Source organism: Acomys russatus, chromosome 30 (genome assembly GCF_903995435.1).
Source record: "Acomys russatus chromosome 30, mAcoRus1.1, whole genome shotgun sequence".
Taxonomy (NCBI): Eukaryota; Metazoa; Chordata; class Mammalia; order Rodentia; family Muridae; genus Acomys; species Acomys russatus.
Genome location: NC_067166.1, coordinates 7,608,020 through 7,630,589, shown reverse-complemented (window position 1 = coordinate 7,630,589; position 22,570 = coordinate 7,608,020). Strand labels below are relative to the sequence as shown.

At 43.8% G+C, this 22,570-nt stretch overlaps 1 protein-coding gene across 1 annotated transcript; it reads left to right on the top strand.

Moving 5' to 3' along the window:
- The first annotated feature begins 3,449 nt into the window (after nucleotides 1-3,449).
- Nucleotides 3,450-20,796, top strand: Mier3 (MIER family member 3). The gene is given in 11 exon segments (XM_051172540.1): nucleotides 3,450-3,790; nucleotides 5,161-5,281; nucleotides 6,064-6,149; nucleotides 7,071-7,143; nucleotides 10,410-10,561; nucleotides 12,626-12,707; nucleotides 15,070-15,164; nucleotides 18,939-19,066; nucleotides 19,146-19,173; nucleotides 19,175-19,289; nucleotides 19,378-20,796. Coding segments are annotated over 11 exon segments (1,458 nt in total). The 5' UTR covers nucleotides 3,450-3,664; the 3' UTR covers nucleotides 19,830-20,796.
- The last annotated feature ends 1,774 nt before the right edge of the window (nucleotides 20,797-22,570 follow it).

Below are 22,570 nucleotides of genomic sequence, written 5' to 3'. Positions count from 1 at the left end.
AAACCAACCCAGTATGATTATAATTAAGTTTATGTATTCATTTTATCTCTAGGATAGACGCTTATGCCTTCTAAGGTAGAGGCAGGAGAACCACGAATAGAGGCCGGCCTGGACTGCCCAATGAGCTCTGGTGCAGCCTGAACTATAAACACACAAACAAGCCAATTCAATAATAAGAAAGACTTACCTGCTAAGTGTGCAATCCCTCTTTCTGTGCTTTCATCTTTATACATCTGGTAATTACATCTTTGGTGTTTGACACCAGTCTCTGAATTTGTACACTGAGAAAACTTATGCTTTCATAGTCTCTAATGTATAACCAGTGTCTTCATTTAGACAGTTTTTCTTCTTGGCAGAATACAATGGTCTTTAAGTTTTTGTGAAGACTCCAGAGCTATGTCTCCATTCAGGAGGCAGAATTTTTCTTGAATTCTGCTGCTTCCCTTGATTGGTGGCTCTTCCTGCAATAAAGTTAACTTTCTATCCTTTGTAGCTATTTAGTGAAATACAAAATGAATAAAAGAAGCAGAGTTATTTTGATTTATTTTTATACAATTTAAGATAATATGTTGATTTTTATTATTGGATCCACAATGTAGGCAATTTTAGGATAGGATGTTAATGTTCATTTTCTGATTTTTGGTCTTTTTTTGGTTTTTCCAGACAGGGTTTCTCTGTGTATCCCTGGCTGCCCTGGACTCCTTTTGTAGACCAGGCTGGTCTCGAACTCACAGCGATCTGCCTGCCCCTGCCTCCCGGGTGCTGGGACTACAGGCGCGGGCCACCACGCCCAGCTCAGATCTTTTTCACTCCCGCTATCAAGTAACTTAAAAAGCTGTATTTTCCTCTCTCACATGTTACAGAAATAGTTCCCCTTAGTTCAGGTTTCCATTCTCCTTGGTCTAGAACACTTTCTAAAATAAAGATCCCATTTTAGGATTTGTAGCTGTACCCCAATGCCTATAAACTCCTGTATCTGAAGTTCTTGGAAGAAAGCACAGACCCCTCTTTCTCCCTGCCCTTTTTGTAGGTGAGCTCATCAGCTCCCATGGCTTTAAATATCATCTAGATGCTAATGAATGCCAGATTTATATCTTTAGCCCAGCCTGATTCTCTGAGCTCCAGGCTCTTGGCCAACCTGACTTTTCTTCTTGGATGCCTTGAAGTTTTCTCAAACTTGTGTCCTCTGTAAAAGTCTTGCGTATAAGTCCTAAAGGGGAAATACACACAAATGCCTTTTCCCCTTTGTCTTTTCTGTCACTGTAAGAGTAACCACCCTCTTGCTCAAGGAGAGGTCTCAGCACTTGTTCCTCCTCCCTGCGCCCCCCACATCTAGTGTGATTCCACAGGATTCCACCTCGGCACATCACATCCCTAGCCAAGGCCAGCACAAGGGTCCTTAAGTGGGTTTCCTGTCTCTCCACAGACCCACAGCTTTCTGCAGGCAACTTTCCAATATTTTAAGAAGAAACGGTGTTCTATTCCTCCTTTTAGAACCATGTTTTGTGCTTCTGTGCGTGTGTTTGCACTCATTTGTGCTGTACACATGTTGCAGTCGGACAATTTGCAGGAGTCAGTTCTCTCGTCATGTGGCTCTCAGGTTGTTCTCAGTCAGGCTTGGCTGAGGTGCCCCAGTGCTGAGCCGCCGTGCTGGCCCTCCTGTGGTTCTCCAGTGCTTTCCTGCTTCTTTGGAACATAGTCCAAGTTCCTTCCCTTGCCCCGAGGCCCTTTTGATCTGTCCTTGCTACTCTTGCCATTCTGAGTCACATTCATCCCACTGAGCCATGGCCACCATCAGCTTTCAGGTGCGTCTTGTTTCCTCTGATGGGGAATGCTTGCCACTGGACGATTACGTCCGATGCTTTGAGACTCAATCAAAGTCCGCTTTGTGCCTTTTCTCTGCTAGTCAATGCAGATGGACCCCAGCCCTGCTCTTTATCTGAGGGTCCTTTGTGTTTTATGTGTACTCAGCAGAGTTGGCAGCTTTATGTTTGTGTATTGTTGGTTCTCCTAATTAAGACTAAGCCTGAGAACCAGCATAGTGCAGTAGCCTCCCACCACACAGCTACTGTTGCTCACGATGGACGCAGCCTGAAATGCAGCCTTTATCTGTCCTCTCGGGGAGTCGAGTCCCTTCTCTGGGTACACAGCGGCTTCAGAGCACCAGTTGGGCGTCACAGCCATTAGGTTGTATGGCAGTTAATTTGTCTGTCTCTCTAAGTAACCCTGAATTCCTTCAGAGAAAGAATTTTCTGTAACTTTCTATATCCCTGTCAGAACTCTCAACAGAGTACTAGAAGTCAGTGAATGACGGTAGATCATCAGGGGCCGAGGGTCAGCAGCAGTACAGAGGGGTGTCACCAGGTAGTCTGAGAGAAATGAGGCTATTGACAGATGGTTGGTAAAGGTTGCAGCCCCATCACCTCCTGCAGTGCAGTGAGATAGGAGGGAATGCTGCTGGGGAGAGACTGAGTTAGGTACTGGTACCATTCAGGAATTCTTTAGGTTGGGCAAATTATCCTGGGGGTAACGTGTCTCAGTTTGGGCTGACCTCAAATTTGTAAGTTAGTGTTAAGTCATATGACATAGTCTGAGCTCTGTCTGTGGTCAGGCCCAGTGCTGTATCTACGTTCTTAGTGAATGAAGGGCAAAGCTCAGGGACCTTGAGCCTACATTTCCCTGTGGGCCCTGTGGTAGCTAGCATTTCTGTGGGCACTGTCCGTGCTTAACTCACTTGGTGGTCACTCATGGGCACTATTTACATGTTCCACCTCAGCACCTCTGTACAGTGTACTGTATGACAGAGGTGTTTGTCTTAAAGGGAACACTAAACCAAGAAGCAGTCGAGAGACAGAAATTTCTTAATTGATTAGGTAAGCATGTAAGTTATTGAGCTTATTGTGAAGTTATTGTGGGTGGTAGTCACAGGCAGTTCTGTGTACTGTGGTAGTCAAAGCAAGCCTGCTTGAGAAGCGCACGGTCCGTGGGGACCAGTTCTGGGCCACACTGAAGCAGGACACAGGAGCCCAGGGTACAGTGCTGCAGCTGAAGCACGCAGCGCATCAAAGCCGTGCTGTCAGTGCACTTGGGACTGGGCTTTAACTGGGAACGAAGAACATAAAAGGATAGTTGTGGTTTGGACATTATATAAATATTGTTGGTGCTGGTTCAACCAAGGTTTCCTTTGGAGTCTTCAGTTAACACGAAGAATCCAAGTGGTGAATAATTATTTAACTGCGCGGAAACAAACTGAAAATGTTGTGAAGTTCTGTCACTTGATGTATTGGAACTATTTGCTTTTGTTTTTTAAAAATTTTTCATTTAATGTGCATTAATTGAAGGTGTCAGATCCCTTGGAACTGGAGTTACAGACAGGTGTGAGCTGCCATGTGGGTGATGGAAATTGAACCCGGGTCCTTTGGAAGAGCAGTTGGTGCTCTTAAGCACTGAGCTATTTCTCCAGCCCCTTATTTGCTTTTGTTAATGCACCAGTTAGGCACTAGGTTTAGTCCTATTTTCCAGCAGCAATACACAAGAAAACATAAATCTTGGCTGTGGTTGATTCTGCCCTGTTGACACTGTGCTATACAAATTGCAGTTGACCCACATTTCTGATTATGGCATTACTGAGTCCATGTCTACCTTGCTCAAATAGGAAGGAAATATGCCTCTGGAAGACTTACTGGCATTCTATGGCTATGAATCTACAATTCCAGCAGTTACAAATTCCAGTGCAAACAGCTCCCCAAGTGAACTTGCAGATGAACTACCAGATATGACTCTAGACAAAGTAAGTACAGGCCTTCGTAAGAAGTGGCTGGGTCACTATCATCTGGCTTTTTAAGTTTCTTTTGCTTTTTTTTTTTTAAAGACAGAGTTTCTCTGTGTAGCCCTGGCTGTCCTGGGCTCGCTTTGTAGACCAGGCTGGCCTTGAACTCACATTGATCCGCCTGCTTCTGTCTCCCGAGTGCTGGGATTAAATGCATGGACCACTATTGCCCGGCATCTTCTACTTCTGAAATATAAACTTTCTTTTTTTTTTTTTTTTTGGTTTTTCGAGACAGGGTTTCTCTGTGTAGCCTTAGCCATCCTGGACTCACTTTGTAGACCAGGCTGGCCTCGAACTCACAGCGATCCGCCTGCCTCTGCCTCCCGAGTGCTGGGATTAAAGGCGTGCGCCACCACGCCCAGCTAACTTTCTATTATTTTGATGCCTGGTTTGAACATCGTTTGGCTTTGATCCTCTTGCTTTTCCCTTGTCCAGTGTTTTTCTGCGTAGATACTCTAGTGGATTTTGCCTTAATTACATTTGATCTGTAAACACATGAAAATATCTGTTAACAAATCTCCCAGAATCATGCAAAGCAAGTTGGCTCAGGCATAGCGTTCTGTTTCTGGGCTCTGGGAGTGACAATGGTCACAGCAGCTAAGGCAGTGGTGACCTTCTTCACACAGGCTGCTGTAGGGAGGTCCACTCCTTGCTGAGGAGAATCACGTAGCGTGGCTCTGCATGGGATACATGAGAGGTTTTCTTTGTCAGGCTTCAGGCAAGAGGAGAAACCCACATCTTGGAAAGTCTTTCTGTGCGTTTTCTTGTCACGCTCTTCAATAATCTTTAGTGCCTACTGTATACCAGTGCACTTAGATGGGCTGGCTTCTTTTAAGAGTGTCACAGTTAGTTCATTGGACTTTTTAAATAAGTGGAAGTGTAGAGCTTGGAGACAGTTCTACATTTTTAAAAAGTTCGCTGGAAAAAAAAAGTAGTTGCTAGCTATTTAGAAGTCATGTTTTGTTTTATTGTTTTGAGACCACTCACTGTATTGCTCAGACTTGCCGTGAACTCCCGCGCCCATGAAGCTCCCTCCTCGGGCCTCTAGCCTGCTGCTGTGGCTGCGCACTACTTACTGTGCTAGATGGTTTTTGTTATAAAGTCACTGATAATTGGTCTTCAACCTTCCAGTGAGTTCTTTGCATGCTTACAAAATAGGCAAGTTAAGTGTACCATTGCATGTTATTATTTGATAAGTCATTAAAGATGTAAAATAGTATATTAAGTATAATTAAAACGAAATGTTATTAGTAGTTACACACTTAGAGTAAGTTATAGAAGTTCACCTTTTCAGAACTAAAGGCACAGGTGCTGCTTCCCTGTTCTTCCAGGAAGAGATAGCAAAAGACCTGCTGTCGGGTGACGACGAGGAGACGCAGTCCTCTGCAGACGACCTGACACCATCCGTGACCTCGCACGAAACTTCTGACTTCTTCCCTCGGCCCTTACGATGTAAGAACAACAGCCCCAGGCTTGAGGCCGCTGTGCTGCGTTCAGCAGTGGGAAACACTCTACGTGTCGTACGGAGCTAGAAGGAAAGGTTATGGTCTGGATAGGATTGCAGCCTTTGCTTTTGGGGTGGAGTGAACCCATATGCTGTTAAAGTCCATACACTCGCCTTGTGTTACAAGGCTGTTCCCAGGCCTTATCTGTTGCTGTGGTAATGCACTGAGTTCAGCCACAAAATGTTATTGATTATATTTGGGGGGCTTGTTAAAAAGTCCCTGCCTACCTGTTGTGAAAACTTACAGGGCTCAACAAGTATTTTTAGTGATTTTTTTTTTTCCTTTTAGTTCTTGGTGTTTAATGCTTATTAGTAATAAGCATTACACTGAAACAAGTGCTTAGCTGCAGCCTCATTTATCTTAAAAGCTGGTTTTAGGTAGTATATGTCCACACACATGCCTGGCGGTGCGTGGGGATAGCTTTGATGGACTCCGCTGTCTGTAGTCTGAGGTTAGCCAGGGTTAGCCCAGTGAGAACAAACCCCCATGCTTTACTTCACTTCTCAGGTGGTGGCAGTGGCTTCTGTTTAGTTCCTTGCACTGGAATCTAATAAGGAGAATATATACTTAGAATATTAGCGTTCTATGTGTTTCTGTCATTGTGACAGGTGCCAGGTAAGAAAATACTGCAGGCTTATTAATAGGTGAATCTTAACTATTCAGCAAGGTTTTATAATATATAAATGACCTTCTCTTGGGTGCTTCAAACCTTCTTCCATTTTCTTTAAGCAAACACAGCATGTGATGGAGATAAGGAGTCAGAGACTGAAGATGCTGAGACGGACAGTGGTAACTCACCGGAAGATCTGAGGAAGGTCAGTTGAGTTACCGGCACAGTCGGCTAGAGCATTCGGACTAATTTAAAAATGCTTGAGAGGCCTGGAGAGAAGGCTGAGAGGCTAGGGGCATGTACTGCTCTTGCAGAGAACTTGTGCTCACAACTGCCTGTAACTCCAGCTTGAGGGGATTTGACTCTCTGCCCTTTGGGTTCATACACAAATACACATAGTTAAGAAAACAACATTAAGCCGGGCGTGGTGGTACACGCCTTTAATCCCAGCAGAGGCAGGCGGATCACTGTGAGTTCGAGGCCAGCCTGGTCTACAAAGCGAGTCCAGGACAGCCAAGGCTACATAGAGAAACCCTGTCTCAAAAAATCAAAAAAAAAAAAAAAAAAAAAAAAAAAAAAAATCAGACAGCCCAACAGTTAAGTGTGGTGCTGTTGCAGAAGACAGGAGTTCAGGTTCCCAGCACCATGTTGGATGGTCCTCATCCACCTATGACTCCCGCTCCAGGGACTCCATCACTTCTTCAGTCCTTGGACCTGTACCATGTATATAGCATCCCCCCATCCTCCAAGACACATACAGGGACACACACTTAAAATAAAATTTAAAGGCCAGGTGTGGTGGTGCACGCCCTTAAACCTAGCACTTGGGAGGCAGAGGCAGGTGGATCACTATGAGTTCGGTGTCTACAGAGCAAGTCCAGGACGGCCAAGTTAACACAGAGAAACCCTATCTCTAAATAAATAAATAATACATACACACATAAATAGATACATAAATAAAAACAAATCTTTAAAAAAAAAAAAAGACTAAAACCTTGAAGTTTGTGATGGTTTTATTGTTGCAGGAGAAGGTTTATTGATTTGTAAGAGCAGGTTAATGATTTGGAATTTTTCTAGTGTTACGTTTTTATGACAATATTGCCTTTATTTCTCAATTTTCCTGTAGGAGATAATGATCGGGTTACAGTATCAGGCAGAAATACCCCCTTATCTTGGCGAGTACAGCGGCGAGGAGAAAGGTAAGTTCAAACTACCCCACCACTCTGTGTGACTTTAAAAGTTTGACTGTATACCAGCCGAGCTGACATAAAGATATGTTGGTCATCAGAGAACATTCCAGACTCCAGATATTTAGCATTGTCTTTGGGGGAAATGTATCAAAATTATTCATGAAAATGGGCCTGGTGGGGGCCTCCTTATGATCTTAGCACTGGGGAGCCCGAAGGGAGGACCACAGTAGCAAGGCCTTGTTTCAAAAAGTCAAAAGGTCATGAGCCATGAAGCCCCACTGCAGTGCATAATGGTCCCCAGCCTGTGTGTGCCGGGCCTGCTGTGAGCTGCTTCTCCTCAGAAGCAGCACGCTGGACTGCCTGGGGCTTCAGGAGATGTGGGCAGAATCTTTTTTTGTTCTGTTTTTGTTTTTCTGTATAGTTTTGACTATCTTGGACTCGCTTTATAACCAGGCTGGCCTTGAACTCACAGCGATCTGCTTGCCTCTGCCTCCCAAGTGCTGGGATTAAAGGCGTGCGCCACCACCTCCTGGCAGCAGAATCTTATCTTAAAAGTTAAAGTCACGTTTATTCACCTGTTGTAATTGTTGCCTTGGACGCTAACTTCCTCCTTCTGTTAACCTAGTCCTAGTAGCTTCTAGCCTCTGTACTAGAATGGTTTCAGCCTCTGAGACTTAGTGCTGGATAAGAGTAAGCTCACCTTTTCTAGTTCTTCCTGAACTCTGCCTGGCTGGTTCAACTCAGCTATTCTGGCTCAAATGCCTTTTCAAGCTGATTGAAGCTGACTTCTCTCTCAGCCTCTGACTAAATTGCTCTGCTTGGCCTCACACTAACCTGGCAATAAGCTCTGATCTTCTGGCTCCTTCTCATCCTCTGGCGCATTCTGTCCTCACCTGTGTCCAGCTTGTTCTCTCTTCAGCCTGTCTCTGTAGAACTATCTTGGTGAAAACTGCCTCTGGATTCCACCAGCCGAGCTGCTATAGACTCAGCTCAGCTCCACCACACTGCCCATCACTAACTCTATCAGAGTGCCTGAACAGCACTGACCAGAATCAGAGGTCTTCATGCCTCTGTCTCCTGAGTGATGGGATTAAACGCGTGTACCACCATGCCTAGGCCTAAGCTTTTCTTTACCCATAACTTGCTCTATACTAGGCTGGCCTTTAACTCAGGGATCTGGCTGCCTCTGTCTCTTGGGATTAAAGACTTTTTGTCTGTATTCCAGCCAGATCACACGGACCTAGCTCTTTGGATATGATCTCTTGCCAGAGCAGCCATGTTCTGAATTACAATCCCTCACCAAAGTAGTGAGAATGTTACAAACATAATCCCGTAGATGGAAACTCTGGGAGGAAAAAGAAACCGGGAGGAATTCTTTGTCCCACTGCTGGAAGCAGAAGGTTGAGTGTCCCTTGCTGCCACCACTCAGCTGGTGCTGCCTCTCACTTGTAGTAGGTTCCAGCTGTGTTTGGCCCTGAGAGTGTAGGGTGTTGGGATTACAAATGCAGCTGTGCCTTCCTCGCTGCTCTGCACTATTTTCATGGGCATTGGGGTCTTGGCACAGATGAATTGACTCTTCTCTGGGCAGCCACCCAGGCCACCTTCTCTTTTCCTCCGTATTACATTGCTCTATTTAAGAGCCAAAGGACTGGCTACCCTGCAGCCATTAGCCATGGCAGCTGTTAGCAGCACTGTTTTCCTACTTTGCTTGTGAACTGATTGAAGAAGCTCGTGTCAGGAAGCAGGGAAAGCCTGCTCAGTGCATGAGTGTCCTTCCCCAACTCACAGACCTGACACGGGCCTCAGCCTTCGGCCAAACATAGCAGAAGCACTGTTTTTTCCAGCCTGCAAACTCAGAAGGAAAGGAGTGCACCTTCTGGAATTAGCCCGAACATCTATTTCAGTTAAAGAAACTGGTTCTAGAAGCCACTCAAAAAAGGCAACTGAGGCTTGACCAGGCATGAGGGCACACCTGTTACTTGGGGCTCAAATATTAGACCAGCCCACAGGCCTCAAATATGTTCTGGGTAATGATCTTGTGTGCCCTCTTACTGTAGCGATGTCTGTCTTGTTGGTGCGTGGACATCTTTATTCTTAACTTCCTTGCTAACTGGGGAAGAGACTGCTTAGCTCACGTAGTTCAAAACATAAGCATTTTGCTCATGCTACCAATAAATTCTTTTTTGTTAATTCTATATAAAGGTATTGTGTGCTTGAAGAGTGGATTGCGCTCCAACACTGGGGTAAACACTTGGGTTATCTGTATTTGCTCCTGTTTAGAGTGATAGAGTACATTAATAAAATGCCCAGGACTAATCCCAGCATTTGAAAGGCAGAGGCGCTGGGCGTGGTGGGGCACGCCTTTAATCCCAGCACTCGGGAGGCAGAGGCAGGCGGATCGCTGTGAGTTCGAGGCCAGCCTGGTCTACAAAGTGAGCCCAGGATGGCCAAGGCCACACAGAGAAACCCTGTCTCGAAAAAAACAAAACAAAACAAAAAACAAAAACAAACAAACAAACAAAAAAAAAAGAAAGGCAGAGGCAGGTGGGTCTCTGTGAGTTCGAGGCCAGCCTGGTCTACAAATTGAGTCCAAGACAGCCAAGGCTACACAGGGAAACCCTGTCTCAAAAAACCAAACAGGCAAACGAGCCTTGTGTTAGTGATATTCTGCGTCAACGCCTTGGTCACTCGAAGACCGTGCAGCTCGCTCTTAGCTTGTCCTTCTTAAGCCTCTGGGGCCTTGACCAGTCTTTCTTCTTTAATTAAAAATCAACTCTTGATTAAAGCAGTCTGTAGAGGAAAAAGTCCTCAGGTATCAGGTTATTATTTGATATTTTAACCTTTATTTTTGTTTTATTTATTTGTAATTTTAATCTCTAGAAGGTTTATAGGGTCATTTATGGAATTAAAAGAAATTCCAAAGAGGTTGTTAGAAAATTTGGCAGGGTTTTTTTTTTTGCTTGTTTTTTTTTTTTTTTTTACAGCTTCATTACAAGATAGCACTGGGCTTTTACATGTGTACTTTACAGGACACAGAGGACCTAGTGGTCAGTAAGTCTACCTTCCAGAATAGCTCTGTGCTCTTGACCGTTGGCCAAGATAGTCAGTCAGGTTAAAACAGTGCTTTCTCATGCCAGCAAAAGGCTGTACGTGCCCAAAAGCCCCACTGCTGCTCAGTTACTTGTGCAGCCAGAAAGCTCCGCCGAGGAGGACGCTCAATCTGAGCCCTTGCTGTGTTCACTGTGTGTCAAGATTGATGGGGTTCCCTTTCTCAGCTTATGACAGTGAAGACCAGTTACTGTGGCGCCCTGGCGTGGTTTTGGAGAGCAAAGTGAAGGAGTACCTTGCTGAGACCTCGCTAAGAACTGGAAATGAAAAAGTCACAGACAGAAGTTCTTCAGGCGCACACACCAGGGATAACGAACAGGTAAGCTTCCTCCTCTGTCACTGCAAATGTGTGACTTAAATAGGCTACATGTGAATTGGGTGTCTTTTCTCTTAGGGGTTTCTGTGTGTTGGCGGTGAAGAGTGAGTGGGAGGCCGAATTCTTTGAGACAGAATCTCAGCAAGAATAATGCTGGCATGTAGCTTAGCGTGCACTGTTTTTATTACTGTAGGACAGTGTGCACCCGCATATGACTAGCATTGCCTCTCTTTCATCAGAAGTTCACACTGATTTGTCAGGTCCTTTTACAACTGCTGTTACTAATTATTTAAATTTTTTGGGTGTTATAGGTATATCATCTTCCCCTTCCCTTTCCTCCAAACCCTCCCATGCACCATCCCTCTTGCCCCCTCCTCCCCTCACCCCTGTGTTTAATTTCAAATTCATAGGCTTTCTTGTCACGTGCTTGTGCGCGCGCGCGCGCGCGTGTGTGTGTGTATATATATATATAATATATATATATATATTATATATATATATTATATATAAAAGTATACTTAGTCGTTTACTTTACTTGTATGGATTACTTGTATGGATTATGTGTTCAGGGCTGACCATTGGGGACTGGATAAGCAATTGGTGTGTTTTTCTCTGGGGAAGATGGGATCTCCAGCTCTCGGAATTCCTTGGTTGCCTGTAGTTCTCTGTAGCATTGGGGCCTCCTGAGCTGTCACCCTTCCCACGTTAGCAAGTCTGTCGTGTGACCCTTATTCAGCTCATGCTTACATACTCCTGTTGTGAGACTTTGGGATGTGGCTTCTGACACAGCAAACTCCCTGGTCCTCTGGCTCCTAGGAGTCTTTCATCCCCCACATCCACAATGGCCCCTGAGCCTTAGGTGCAGTTGTCTTGTAGCTGTGCCAGTTGGAACTGGGCACCACAGCGCTGCCTTTGATTGGTTGTGCTTTTCTGTGATGATGTCTGTCTGATGCAAAGAAAAGCTTCCTTGCTGAGGGGTGAGGACTACATTTACTGTGCGCATAGGACACATATCTATGCTCCCTGACTGCATTTGGAACGCTCATGGGGCACTTGTCTCACGCTGAGGCAGCCGCACCTTTCCTGGGATTTCCTCCAGAGGTGCGCATCAGTGGCCTCTCCCGTGGGATTCTGTCTGCTGCTACGTGTTACGTTAACAGTCTCAGACATTTGACAGCGAGAAGATGACTGACATAACTAATACCTGTGCTGGTTCCAGAGAAAGCAGAGCCTGTTTGAAGCCAAGCGCTTCTCTCTCAGGCCTGCTGCTCTTCCCTCTTATTACAGCTCCAAAGAGGGAGGAGACAGCAAAAGACACACCTAATTTCCCCAACTACCAGAGTTATCTACGCTTGGGGAATTGGACCAGGCGTGGTGTTGAATCCCTGTAACGCAGCGCTTGGGGAGTTGAGGCAAGAGAATTTGTTTAGGGCTAACCTTGTCTAAAACTCAAGGCCAGCTGGGTTCTATCAGACCCTGTTTCAGTAAACCGTATTTTAAAAAAAAAAAAAAAGTAAATAAAAATAACCTTACCAGGTGAGAAGACCCAGAAAAATGTAAAAAGTCAAGATGGTAAGTGACTATCTACTCACTCGGTGAGTAAGCCATCAGGACTAGAGTTTGAGTTCCCTGTACTGAGAGCAGTCCAAGAGGATCCCTGAATCAACCTCTGGCCACACGGTGCACGGAGGGTTGTGTTCTTGCACGTGCATGCATACACCACATGTAATACACAGACATGCACACATGAGTAGTCAGTTTGCAGAATGGTTTGGTAGACTAAATATCTAGGCAAACATGCTCATGTCAAGACTTAATTTATTTGGTTTTTGAAACAGGGTCTCTGCATATCCCTGACTGTCTTAGAACTCACTATGTAAACCAGGCTGGCCGTGAATTCACTGAGATCCACCTGCTGGGATTAAAGCCATGTGCCACCGTGCCTGGCTTGTCCTAAGAGTTGAAAGCATTTAGTAGAGTTTCTCTTATGCGATTCCATCTGTTAGTGTGTTTTCAGATGGGAACGGTTGTTGGCACTCACGGTCTTTTCTTTCCCTCGTGGTGTAGGCATTATATGAACTTCTCAAGTGTGACCACGATGTAAAGGAAGCAGCTGAGAGGTACTGCCGTAATGGAAAGGCGGCTCAAGGTGAGAGGGCAAGGAAAGGGGAAATGAGCAGGGTGTCTGTCTGAGGACCAGGATAAAGGGCAGAGCAGCCCTCTAACATTTTGTAAAGTATTTTCTTGACCTGTTGTCAGGTTCAAATTACCTGGGACTCCACCTCCGTCACCTCTTCTTGTAGAAATAGTTACAGAACAAACAGAGCCCACTAACAACAATAGAGCCAAAGTAATTTAAAATGATTTTTATGTTTTGATTGAAAATGTTGAGCATATTTTGGGCTTGTTTAAATCAGAAAATAAAATGGAAATTTAGGATTAAGGGAGACCTGGCGAGTTGGCTCAACAGGTAAAAGCACTTGCTGCCAAGCCTAAGGACCTGAGTTTAAATCCTGGGGGACACGTGGGAGGAGAGAAATATTTCCTGCAGATCGTCCTCTTATTTCCACACACACGGACACACAAACACAGGTAAGTAAATGAGAAAGAAAAAGATGTAGAGCATATTCCATGGAGCTTGTTGAAGGAAGTATAACTTCAGTGGTCATGTGATAATAAATGTTTTAAAGCTGGGGCTGTAATCCCAGCACTCGGAGGCAGAGGCAGGTGGATCACTGTGAGTTCGAGGCCAGTCTGGTCTACAAAGAACCCCTGTCTCGAAAAGCCAAAAAAAAAGGGGGGGGGTAAATGTTTTAAAGAGCTAATAGTCTGTTTATGAGTGTTAAGGAACATAGTAGCTATGTTAATATTTCATCTTTATATAAATGGATATCATGTACTATAGCTGCCATTAAGTGTATGTGGGATGGAAATGTACTTAGTGATTTATAAATGGCACGGCAAATGCAAAAGCTGAAAATTTGTAAGTTGAGAAATATATTGAAGTATTTCTCTTGTAGAAGATGCTTCTTTGAAAGGATTTTTTTAAACTATCAAACTTTCAGTCTTTAGACACCATTTTTTTCCTGAGTTCAAAGCAGGTTGTTTTCTCTTTCTCCCTCCCTCCCTCCCTCCCTCCCTCCCTTCTTTCTTTCTTTCTTTCTTTCTTTCTTTCCTGGTGTTAATGGCTTTGAAGGCCTTCCTGCCCTAACTAGAGTTTTTTTTTTTTTTAAAAGATTTATTTATTATTTATACAGTATTCTGTCCATACATGTGCCTGCCCACCTGAAGAAGGCACCAGATCTCATTACAGGTGGTTGTGAGCCACCATGTGGTTGCTGGGAATTGAACTCAGGACCTTCGGAAGAGCAAATAGTGCTCCTAACCTCTGAGCCATCTCTCCAACCCCTAGAGTTTTTAATTTAACAAGCAACATAGGGTTTGCCGGGAAATTTAAGGTATTTAAGTATTTGAAGAGCATGGATGAATTCTTACATTTTCCCAGCACTCACATGCTGACTTTAATTAAATATATATAGATTATTCTTTATTTATAGTCTTGAATTAAAGAACTTGCTTTTTATGTTAAACCAAAATAGAACCTTCCTTTTTACTCCAGAAAGAGCACAGTTATTGTTACTTCACTTGAGATGTGTTTGGGGTTGGAGCAGTAGCTTAGCTGGTAAAGAAGAGCCAGCATTTGATTGCCAGAACCCACGTGAGAAGCTGTGGTGCTGCACACCTGTAATTCTAGATCTGCGAGGCAAGCACAGGTTGATCCTTAGGGAGAGATGGTGGACAGGTCCTGAGGAGGCACTCACAATTGACCTCTGGCTTCCACCTGAGTCTTTATGCATATGTATACATGTAAGTGTTCACACTGACATGTGCATACACAAAGTTTTTAAAGTTAGAAAAACACCATTAAACCTTGTCCCACAGTACAGAGAACAAAAAATGTTTTTTGTTTTGTTTTGATTACTGGTTTTGCTGTTTTTCTGGGGTTGGGGGGCGGTGTTGGTTTTTCAAGACAAGGTTTTTCTTGTAGCCCTGGCTGTCCTGGACTCACTTTGTAGACCAGGCTGGCCTCTGCTTCCCAAGGGCTGGGATTAAAGACATGTTTTTGTTTTTTTACGATTTAGTTATGTAGATGTGTGTGTGTGTGTCTGTGTGAGGGTGTGTACAGATCAGTGGAGGTGTCCACAGAGCCCAGGAGAAAGCATAGATCTTTGGAGATAGAGTTACAGGCTGCTTGATACAGATGCTAGGAATGGAGCTCAGGTCCCCTACAACGGCACACTCTTAGCCGCTGAGCCCTCTCTGCAGCCCAGTGTTTGTATTCTAAATGACCAGTGTGTAGATGCCAGGGGTGTTGTCTGAAGTGCCCAGCATTCAGGATGCGTGTGCCAGGCAAGAGCTGAGTGGTGCCTTTCCCAGGGAAGCACAGTAAAGGTCGTCGAGATGCACAGGGAAGAGTTTTGAGGCCAATTAAGTTCTTTTTTCTTTTTTAGAAGGAATGACAGCATGGACAGAAGAAGAATGCCGAAGTTTTGAACATGCACTCATGCTTTATGGGAAAGATTTTCATCTTATACAGAAAAATAAGGTAAACAGAGAAGTTGTTCACTGGTCACAATGGTTATAAGCAATGCTTTATGTTACATTTCTTTTTGTCTGTCTCTCTCTGTCTGTCTCTGTCTCTGTCTGTCTCTCTCTCTCTCTCTGTCTCTGTCTGTCTGTCTGTCTCTCTCTCTCTCTCTCTCTCTCTCTCTCTCTCTCTCTTCTCTCTCTCTCTCTCTCTCTCTCTCTCTCTCGGGACTGGGGAGGGCATTACTGAGTCAGGGTTTCTCTATGTAACAGTCCCAGACTCACTTTGTAGACCAGGCTGGCCTTGAACTCAGAGAGAACCACCTGCCTCTGCCTCTCTGAGTGCTGGGATTAAAGGCGTGCACCACTGTGACTGGCTGCTAATAGCATTTCTACTATTCTAAATGTGATTGGAATGTGATTACAAAGATGCCTCACCTGTTCATGAGATGATAGAACTTAGCTGCCGTATTCAACTTAATACATCAAGAATTTGGTATATTTTTCAGGAAGTTTTCTGTTTTTCTCTTTGACTGTCACTTTCTTCCAAGCTATTCTGATATTTGTGGTCTCTCCTATTTTACAGTTGCTAAAAAGTCAAGGGAGGTGAAGGAGGGAGAGAGACAGACGGGTTCAGAGCAAGGGACTACTAGTATAAACATCTAAGAATCTATCCTAATCAGTGTTCCAGGGCAGGCAGGACAGGGCAGCAGCAGGAAGTCCCATTCATAGCTAGTGTGGCCACAGCCACTTTGGATAACTGCGTGTGTCTGATACGCTAAGCTTTTACTAAAGGAGTTAGCAGTCGCACTCCATGCATTTGTCTAAATGGGTTGAAAACTTCAAGTTCAGGCAGAATCTGCCCACAGATGTTCAGAGCAGATTTAATTAGCTTTCATTGTATTGCCAAAACTTGGAGCCAATATCTCCTCAGAGATAAATCCATACACTAGTGGCAGTCGGAACAACAGGATATCACTTAGCACCAAAACCAGTAAAGCTAGCAAATGGCAGAAGACGTGGGGAACAGCTTATTTATTAGTTTGTTAAGTGAAAGAAGGCAAATCCAAAAGGCTGCATGCATCCTACGAATCCCAGTAGCCGAGGAGTCAAATGAGTGCAGCTGCTAGGCAGGAGGGAGGGGCAAGCAGGCACAGAGAAGACTTACGGAAGGGAGCCTGCTTAGTCTGATACCAGACTCTGGGTGGCAATGATAGACATGTCAGTGGAGGCGTGTCACATTCGGCAGGTATGGGGCACTGATGGCTGCAGCAGTGAGTACAGGGGAAGTCTGCATGAATGCGGAACTACTCTGAAGGACTTGAGACACAAGGTTGCATGTACATGTGCTGTTTGTTCTGGCTCCATTTGTGTGATGACTGTCTTTCCTCTGTTGACGTGCCTCCTCCCTTGGTCAGATCCGGTGGTGTATAGCGGCACTTACATTTCTGGGCTTGCCTTTTCTACCTGAGCACCCCAGTATCATGCCATCTTTTCCCTCCCTCCTGCTCTGAGACAGGGGCTCACTGTGTAGCTGTGGCTGGCCTGGAATTCTCCATGTGGACAGGCTGGCTTCAACCTCTTCCTCCTGAGTGCTAGGATTAAAGACAGCTGTCTGACATGCTGTTCACAGTGTTGGCTGTATAGCTAGAAGCCGTGAGGCTGCGTCATCCCCCATCCTTTGCTTTTTACTGGGACCCTGTGTTAGCTATTCTAGGACTTCTGTGTTCCACACAGAATTTTCACTGCCCATAAAATAACCTGCTGCTTGGGTTACACTAAATCATCAGTCTTCTTATCCATGGACATAGAATCTCTCTCTGTTTACTCAGTTTCTTCATTAAGTGTCTAATAATTTTACTCACAGATCTATTTTAGAAGGTACTGATGGAAGTAGAATTGTTTTCAGTTTTAAACTTTAACTCATTATTTGTACATAGCAGAGTAATAGTTTTTCTGAATTACCTTTTTTATATATTTACAAATGCATATATATTTATTTAAAGCTAATGTCTCACGTAATCTCGGCTGACCTTGTCCACTGTGTAACTCAAGCAGGCCTCACACTGCTCAGTGGTCTCCCTCCCTCACCTTCCCTGTTCTCAGACTCTAGGCACGGAGTCCTGTGCCTGGCTGTAGACTAGATCAGGCTTTACCACTGAACCCTGTGTATTAGTGTTTCACTGTTTTCAGTATTGGTGACTGACCCTGCCTGGCAAGGCCTCACAGTTGTACTCACACCCTTTCCCACTGAGCTGCATTCGCCCCTGGCCCTCTTCATGTTGAGACACAGTCTCCCTGAGGTACCTAGGCTGATCTTGACCTTACTCTGAAGCCCAGGCCCCAGCATACCTGTTTTGTTGCTGTTGATTCTCTGGGGTCTCTATATAGCTGCTGCCATTTCTGAGCCTTGTGGCTCTTTTCCTCCTTTCTGCTATTATGTTGGGAATTTCATGCTTTTTGTATGCCGGTGTGTGTGTGTGTGTGTGTGTGTGTCTGTGTGTCTGTGTGTCTGTGTGTGGTTTCAAGAGCGGGGAGTGCTGGCACATGCCTGTAATCCCAGAGGCAGGTGGATCTCAGAGTTCGAGGCTAGCTTGATCCACAAAGCCAATCCAGGGCAGTCAAGGCTACACAGAGAAATTCTGTCTCTAAAAACAAAGGCAAAAAATTAAACTTTTTTTTGTGCTACAACTAAAAGGAATAAAATATGTATATGGGCTACACAGAGAAACCCTGTCTTGAAAAATCAAACCACCAACCCACCAACCAAACAAACCAACAAAAAAAGAGCTAGTGTTTTCTTAACGGTAAGTTGGAGCTTTTAGTATGAACAGATTAAACATGTTCCAGGAAGTCTGGGTCGTCCTGAAGGTCAGTTCTGCAGTGTCTTATGGAATTTACTCTTAATCTCCTAACACCATAAACACTTATATCCTTCCACTGACCATAGGCACTAGAGATGCATCAGTGAATACGACAGAAAAGCTCTGTCTCCAGGAAGCCTGCGTTCTCTGCTGAGACTTACAGTTGATGTTTATTGAAAGTTATACTGTAGTTCACGGTTTCACAAGTGACTGTAGCTCATGTCTTACTCTGCTGTCAGGACAGAGACTCTGAACTCTCTGTACAGGCACTCATGAGTCAGGGAAGAACATGCTGACTGAATAAAGCCAGGTGCTTACTGTGGCTGCTGTGGATGTCTTCGTAGTTTGGGTATGGAGCCAATTGTTTGACTTTTAAAAGTTGTTAAGCCTGTTGGAGCGGAAAGCCAAATGCAGGGGCCAGAAAGCTGCCTTTGGTCAGGGAGTGGCCTTAGGCTGCCATGCTACAGTTTGCTCTCCTTTGTCAGTGGCTCACGGAGCTGTGAGTGAGCTGCTGAGGCTGTGTTGCTTCTCCCTGCTCACCTGCCCATCATTGGGGGGTCAGTAGGTCCCAGGGAACCCCATTCACAGACCTATCCTTGGAGGTTAGCTAATCCCACCAAGTCAGTTGCAGTAAGAGTTCCATGACAATTGTTTGAGGATTTTACTAAACATATAATTGTGCTGTGCTTTTGAATAGACTTACACCTTTGAAATCTGCTCATTATTACATATAAAGACATGCCACCGATACACATATTTCATAATTACATATAAAGACATGTCGCTGACACACATATTTCATAATTACATATAAAGGCATGCCACTGATATACATATTTCATAATTGTCCTATGGATTCAAGCTTCTTTGTTGGGGGTGTTGCTAAAAATGGAATTGAGAGCCTCAGTTTGTTTGCCTTTCTTAACTAGGTGAGATCGAGAACGGTTGCTGAGTGTGTAGCCTTCTACTACATGTGGAAGAAATCAGAACGCTACGATTACTTTGCTCAACAGACAAAATTTGGGAAGAAACGCTATAACCATCACCCTGGAGTTACGTAAGTAGAGTGGAGTTGACTTGAGTGACTGTCATGTTTAACTGATGCACAGTCGAGGTTATCGATGTGTGTTTTTCAGGGACTATATGGATCGTCTTGTAGATGAAAACAGAGTCTCTGGGTGGTACGGTCAGTTCTTCAGCCTTAACCTCTAACCGGCCCGAGCCCGTTCCTGACCAGCCACTGAACATTCTCAGCTCCTTCACTGCCAGTGACCTGACAGGTGAGGCGAGCCTGCTGTGTACAGCGTGCTGCAAGCCGAGTTCTCTGTGTTACACACACTCACCTAACTACTTTCCATTTCTTTTTAGCTTTGACCAACAGTGTAGCAACTGTCTGCAACCCCACAGAGGTGAATTGTCTGGACGATAGCTTTCCTCCACTGGGAAACACACCCCGTGGACAAGTCAATCATGTGCCTGTCGTAACGGAAGAGTTACTCACCCTGCCCAGCAATGGTGAAAGTGATTGTTTTAATTTATTTGAGACTGGATTTTATCACTCAGAGCTAAACCCTATGTGCAGTGAAGAATCAGAAAGACCAGCAAAGAGATTGAAAATGGGCATTGCTGTCCCTGAATCCTTTATGAATGAGGTTTCTGTGAATAACTTGGGTGTAGACTTTGAAAACCATACACATCACATCACCAGTGCCAAAATGTCTGTCTCCGTGGCTGACTTTGGCAGTTTGCCTGCCAACGAGACAAATGGATTCATCAGTGCCCACAGTCTGCACCAGCACGCTGCCCTTCATTCAGAGTGACGTGAACGAGAAGCCAGAGACAGTGGGTGTGCAGTACCAGTAAACTTGAGGGGAGCTATCAGGTTTGCATAGTCTTTCACTGGAAGTTTGAACCTTTTTCACTATGACATCAGTGATGTCAGTATGTATAGAACTATATCTTGATTTATCAAGAGTATTTTCATTTTTCAATCCATAAATGTGGAAACGAACTATGATCAGCAGAGTGGGGAACTAGGATTGAACTCTGTGGTGCAGCTTTAAGCTCTGCGTCTCTTCCTCATCCCTAATACCTCTTCCCACTTCCTCCTCCTTTTCTGTTCCCTTTGCCCTCATCCTGGTTTTAAAACCTGTAGACAGAGGCCACAGGCTCAAAACCAGCACAGACGTTCTGAACTGATGTGTGGCTCTCTTGGTGTAAATTCCTTTTGCCGTAATGGATGCAGTGGGATAACAGTGTTTACAGGTACCAACCCCAGTCCCTGCTCAATGTAGCATTTTTTTGTTTTGTTTTGTTTTCTTTATTAATAAAAGCAGGGGTAGGTTTCTTTAAACTGCACAAACATGCAAGGATTTTTTTTTAAAAAAACAGGAACTTCTCTCATGTTCTTCAGCTAGAGCACTTCAGTTTACAGAACACAAGGCCGTCTGCTGGGAGCTTCACGAGGAACTGTGTGCAAGCGACGAGGAACGCTTGGATCCTGTTGCAGAGTTCTAGACCAGGGCTACCTTACACAGAATTGGTCATTTTACTGCCACGAGATTTCTGTGTTTTTAAAAAGAAATTTGTGTTTTACTAAAAAATTTGGCATTTTAAGATGTGGTATTCCTAAGGGGTTCTGTCCACCATTGTCAAGATTGTGATAGTAAAAACCATACTGGTCATTCAGTTTATTCTGAGGCAGAGGACTTGCAGAAGTACAGTCTACAAAGCCCAGGAGTTGCCACTCTCACGTTCGGGGCACTGCAGTTCAAAGTGTTAATGCTTAGGGAGACTTCGGGATGGCACGCAGTGCGGAACCTTGAAGTGCATTTAAGCTATTTTGTTTAGCATAAATAGTTGGCAAGAAAAATGTGAGTTTCCATCTGAAATAGATGGTACATTACACTTTTATGTTTTAAAAAGTGACAGACCGTTCACATGCATCTCACACAGGATCTTACTTTTATTCCAGACCTGAATAAGAAGCCATTGTCATAAGCTTTGAGCATTTTTGCTTTATTAGACACCGCTCCTTTAAGTTTTAAGATAAATCAAACCATTCAGTACAGTATTAGGACGTAATAAGCTTTGCTTTTGTAGTACAGTTAAAGCAATTACTTTTTGCACCGTCTTAATTAAATTTTTTGATTTTTTTTTTTTTTTAACTAGTTGTGTTGCTTTTCAAAAAACCATAAGCGTTTGACTGTGTTGCTGTTGTAGTGTGAGTCGCTGCAAGGTTGTGCTGAAGGGTAGATAGGATGTGTAGTGGTCTAGTGATCGGAAGGGAGGGTATTTATTACACAAACTGTGAACTGCAATGACATCCTTAGTTTGGGATGGTGTGTATTGTTTCTCTTTGCAGCATTTTCATGAAGATTGCTTTGAAGTGTTTACGCAGTAGCACGTTAAGTATAAATTTTAGTTTAGCACAGAAGACAAAAGGTAGTTAAATTAATAACTTAAAATCAGTCTCTAACTTATACAGCTAAAATCTAGTATTCCTGTATGCACACAGTAAATAATGGGTAGCCTGGGCTCTATGTTGCTTTCTGATGATTTTTATCCAAGTGGTTAGCTTGTTATGCTGTGTTGTGCTAAACTTTGAACCTCATTTCTTTTGTCCCCTTCAGTATTCTTTCTTTATCGCAGGAGGATACTGGGCACACTCTTCCATTGTTACAATTTTCACTCTGGGTTTACAGAGGCTGGTCTGTATAAGTAATGTTCACAAAGATGGCTGAATGCTAATACCAGTTGCACTTAAAGGAAAATGCCCATTCTCAGTAGCTGATGCAGTAATCTATCCAGTTTATCTATGCATTGCTGGGGTCCTGATATGAGATGGAAACAGTGTTTCTTATCTAGAGCTTTGATTATCAGCAAGTTGAATGGACACTTTAGTTATTTAAATAGATTTTTGACCAAAATCCAGAAAATAATATGAGAGAAAAATAAAATGCAGCTAGTGTAACAGAATTTTTAAATGCTCACCGGATTTTAGCCTCTTAGCGAGTGCTACCTAGCTGGGAACGTTTACTTTTAATTCCTTGTTAAAATGAGGCAATAATTTGCAAGATTTTTGTATATATGTGTAAAGTAAATTCTTCATATCTTTTTAGATCTAATTCAATATTTCTGACTTACTCCTGCCATGTATAATACCATTTTTGTGCATGCTTGATGTGACATTCATAAATTGTACACTATGACTTTATCCATGTAAAATAGCTATTGAATTTTCTTTCAACAGCTGGACTTATTTTTTTGTCTCCATTTACACATCTTAACAGAGAATTTGTTACTGTTTATTAAAAGAATTGCGTTTGAAAGCATAAATACCTGATTTGCAGTCATATGAAGCAAAACAATGCCTTTATTATCACGTTAAGCACAATTCTTATAAGCAAACTGTGATAAATTCTTTGTTTTTTTCATTTGCCGCAATATTTTCACACGAACAAACCAAAAATTCATGGTGAGCAGTTGTAGTGTCGGCGGACCCATCCTTCCTTTGTGTACAGGGAGCTCGAGAGGACGTGGACTCACTGAGAGGTGCGGC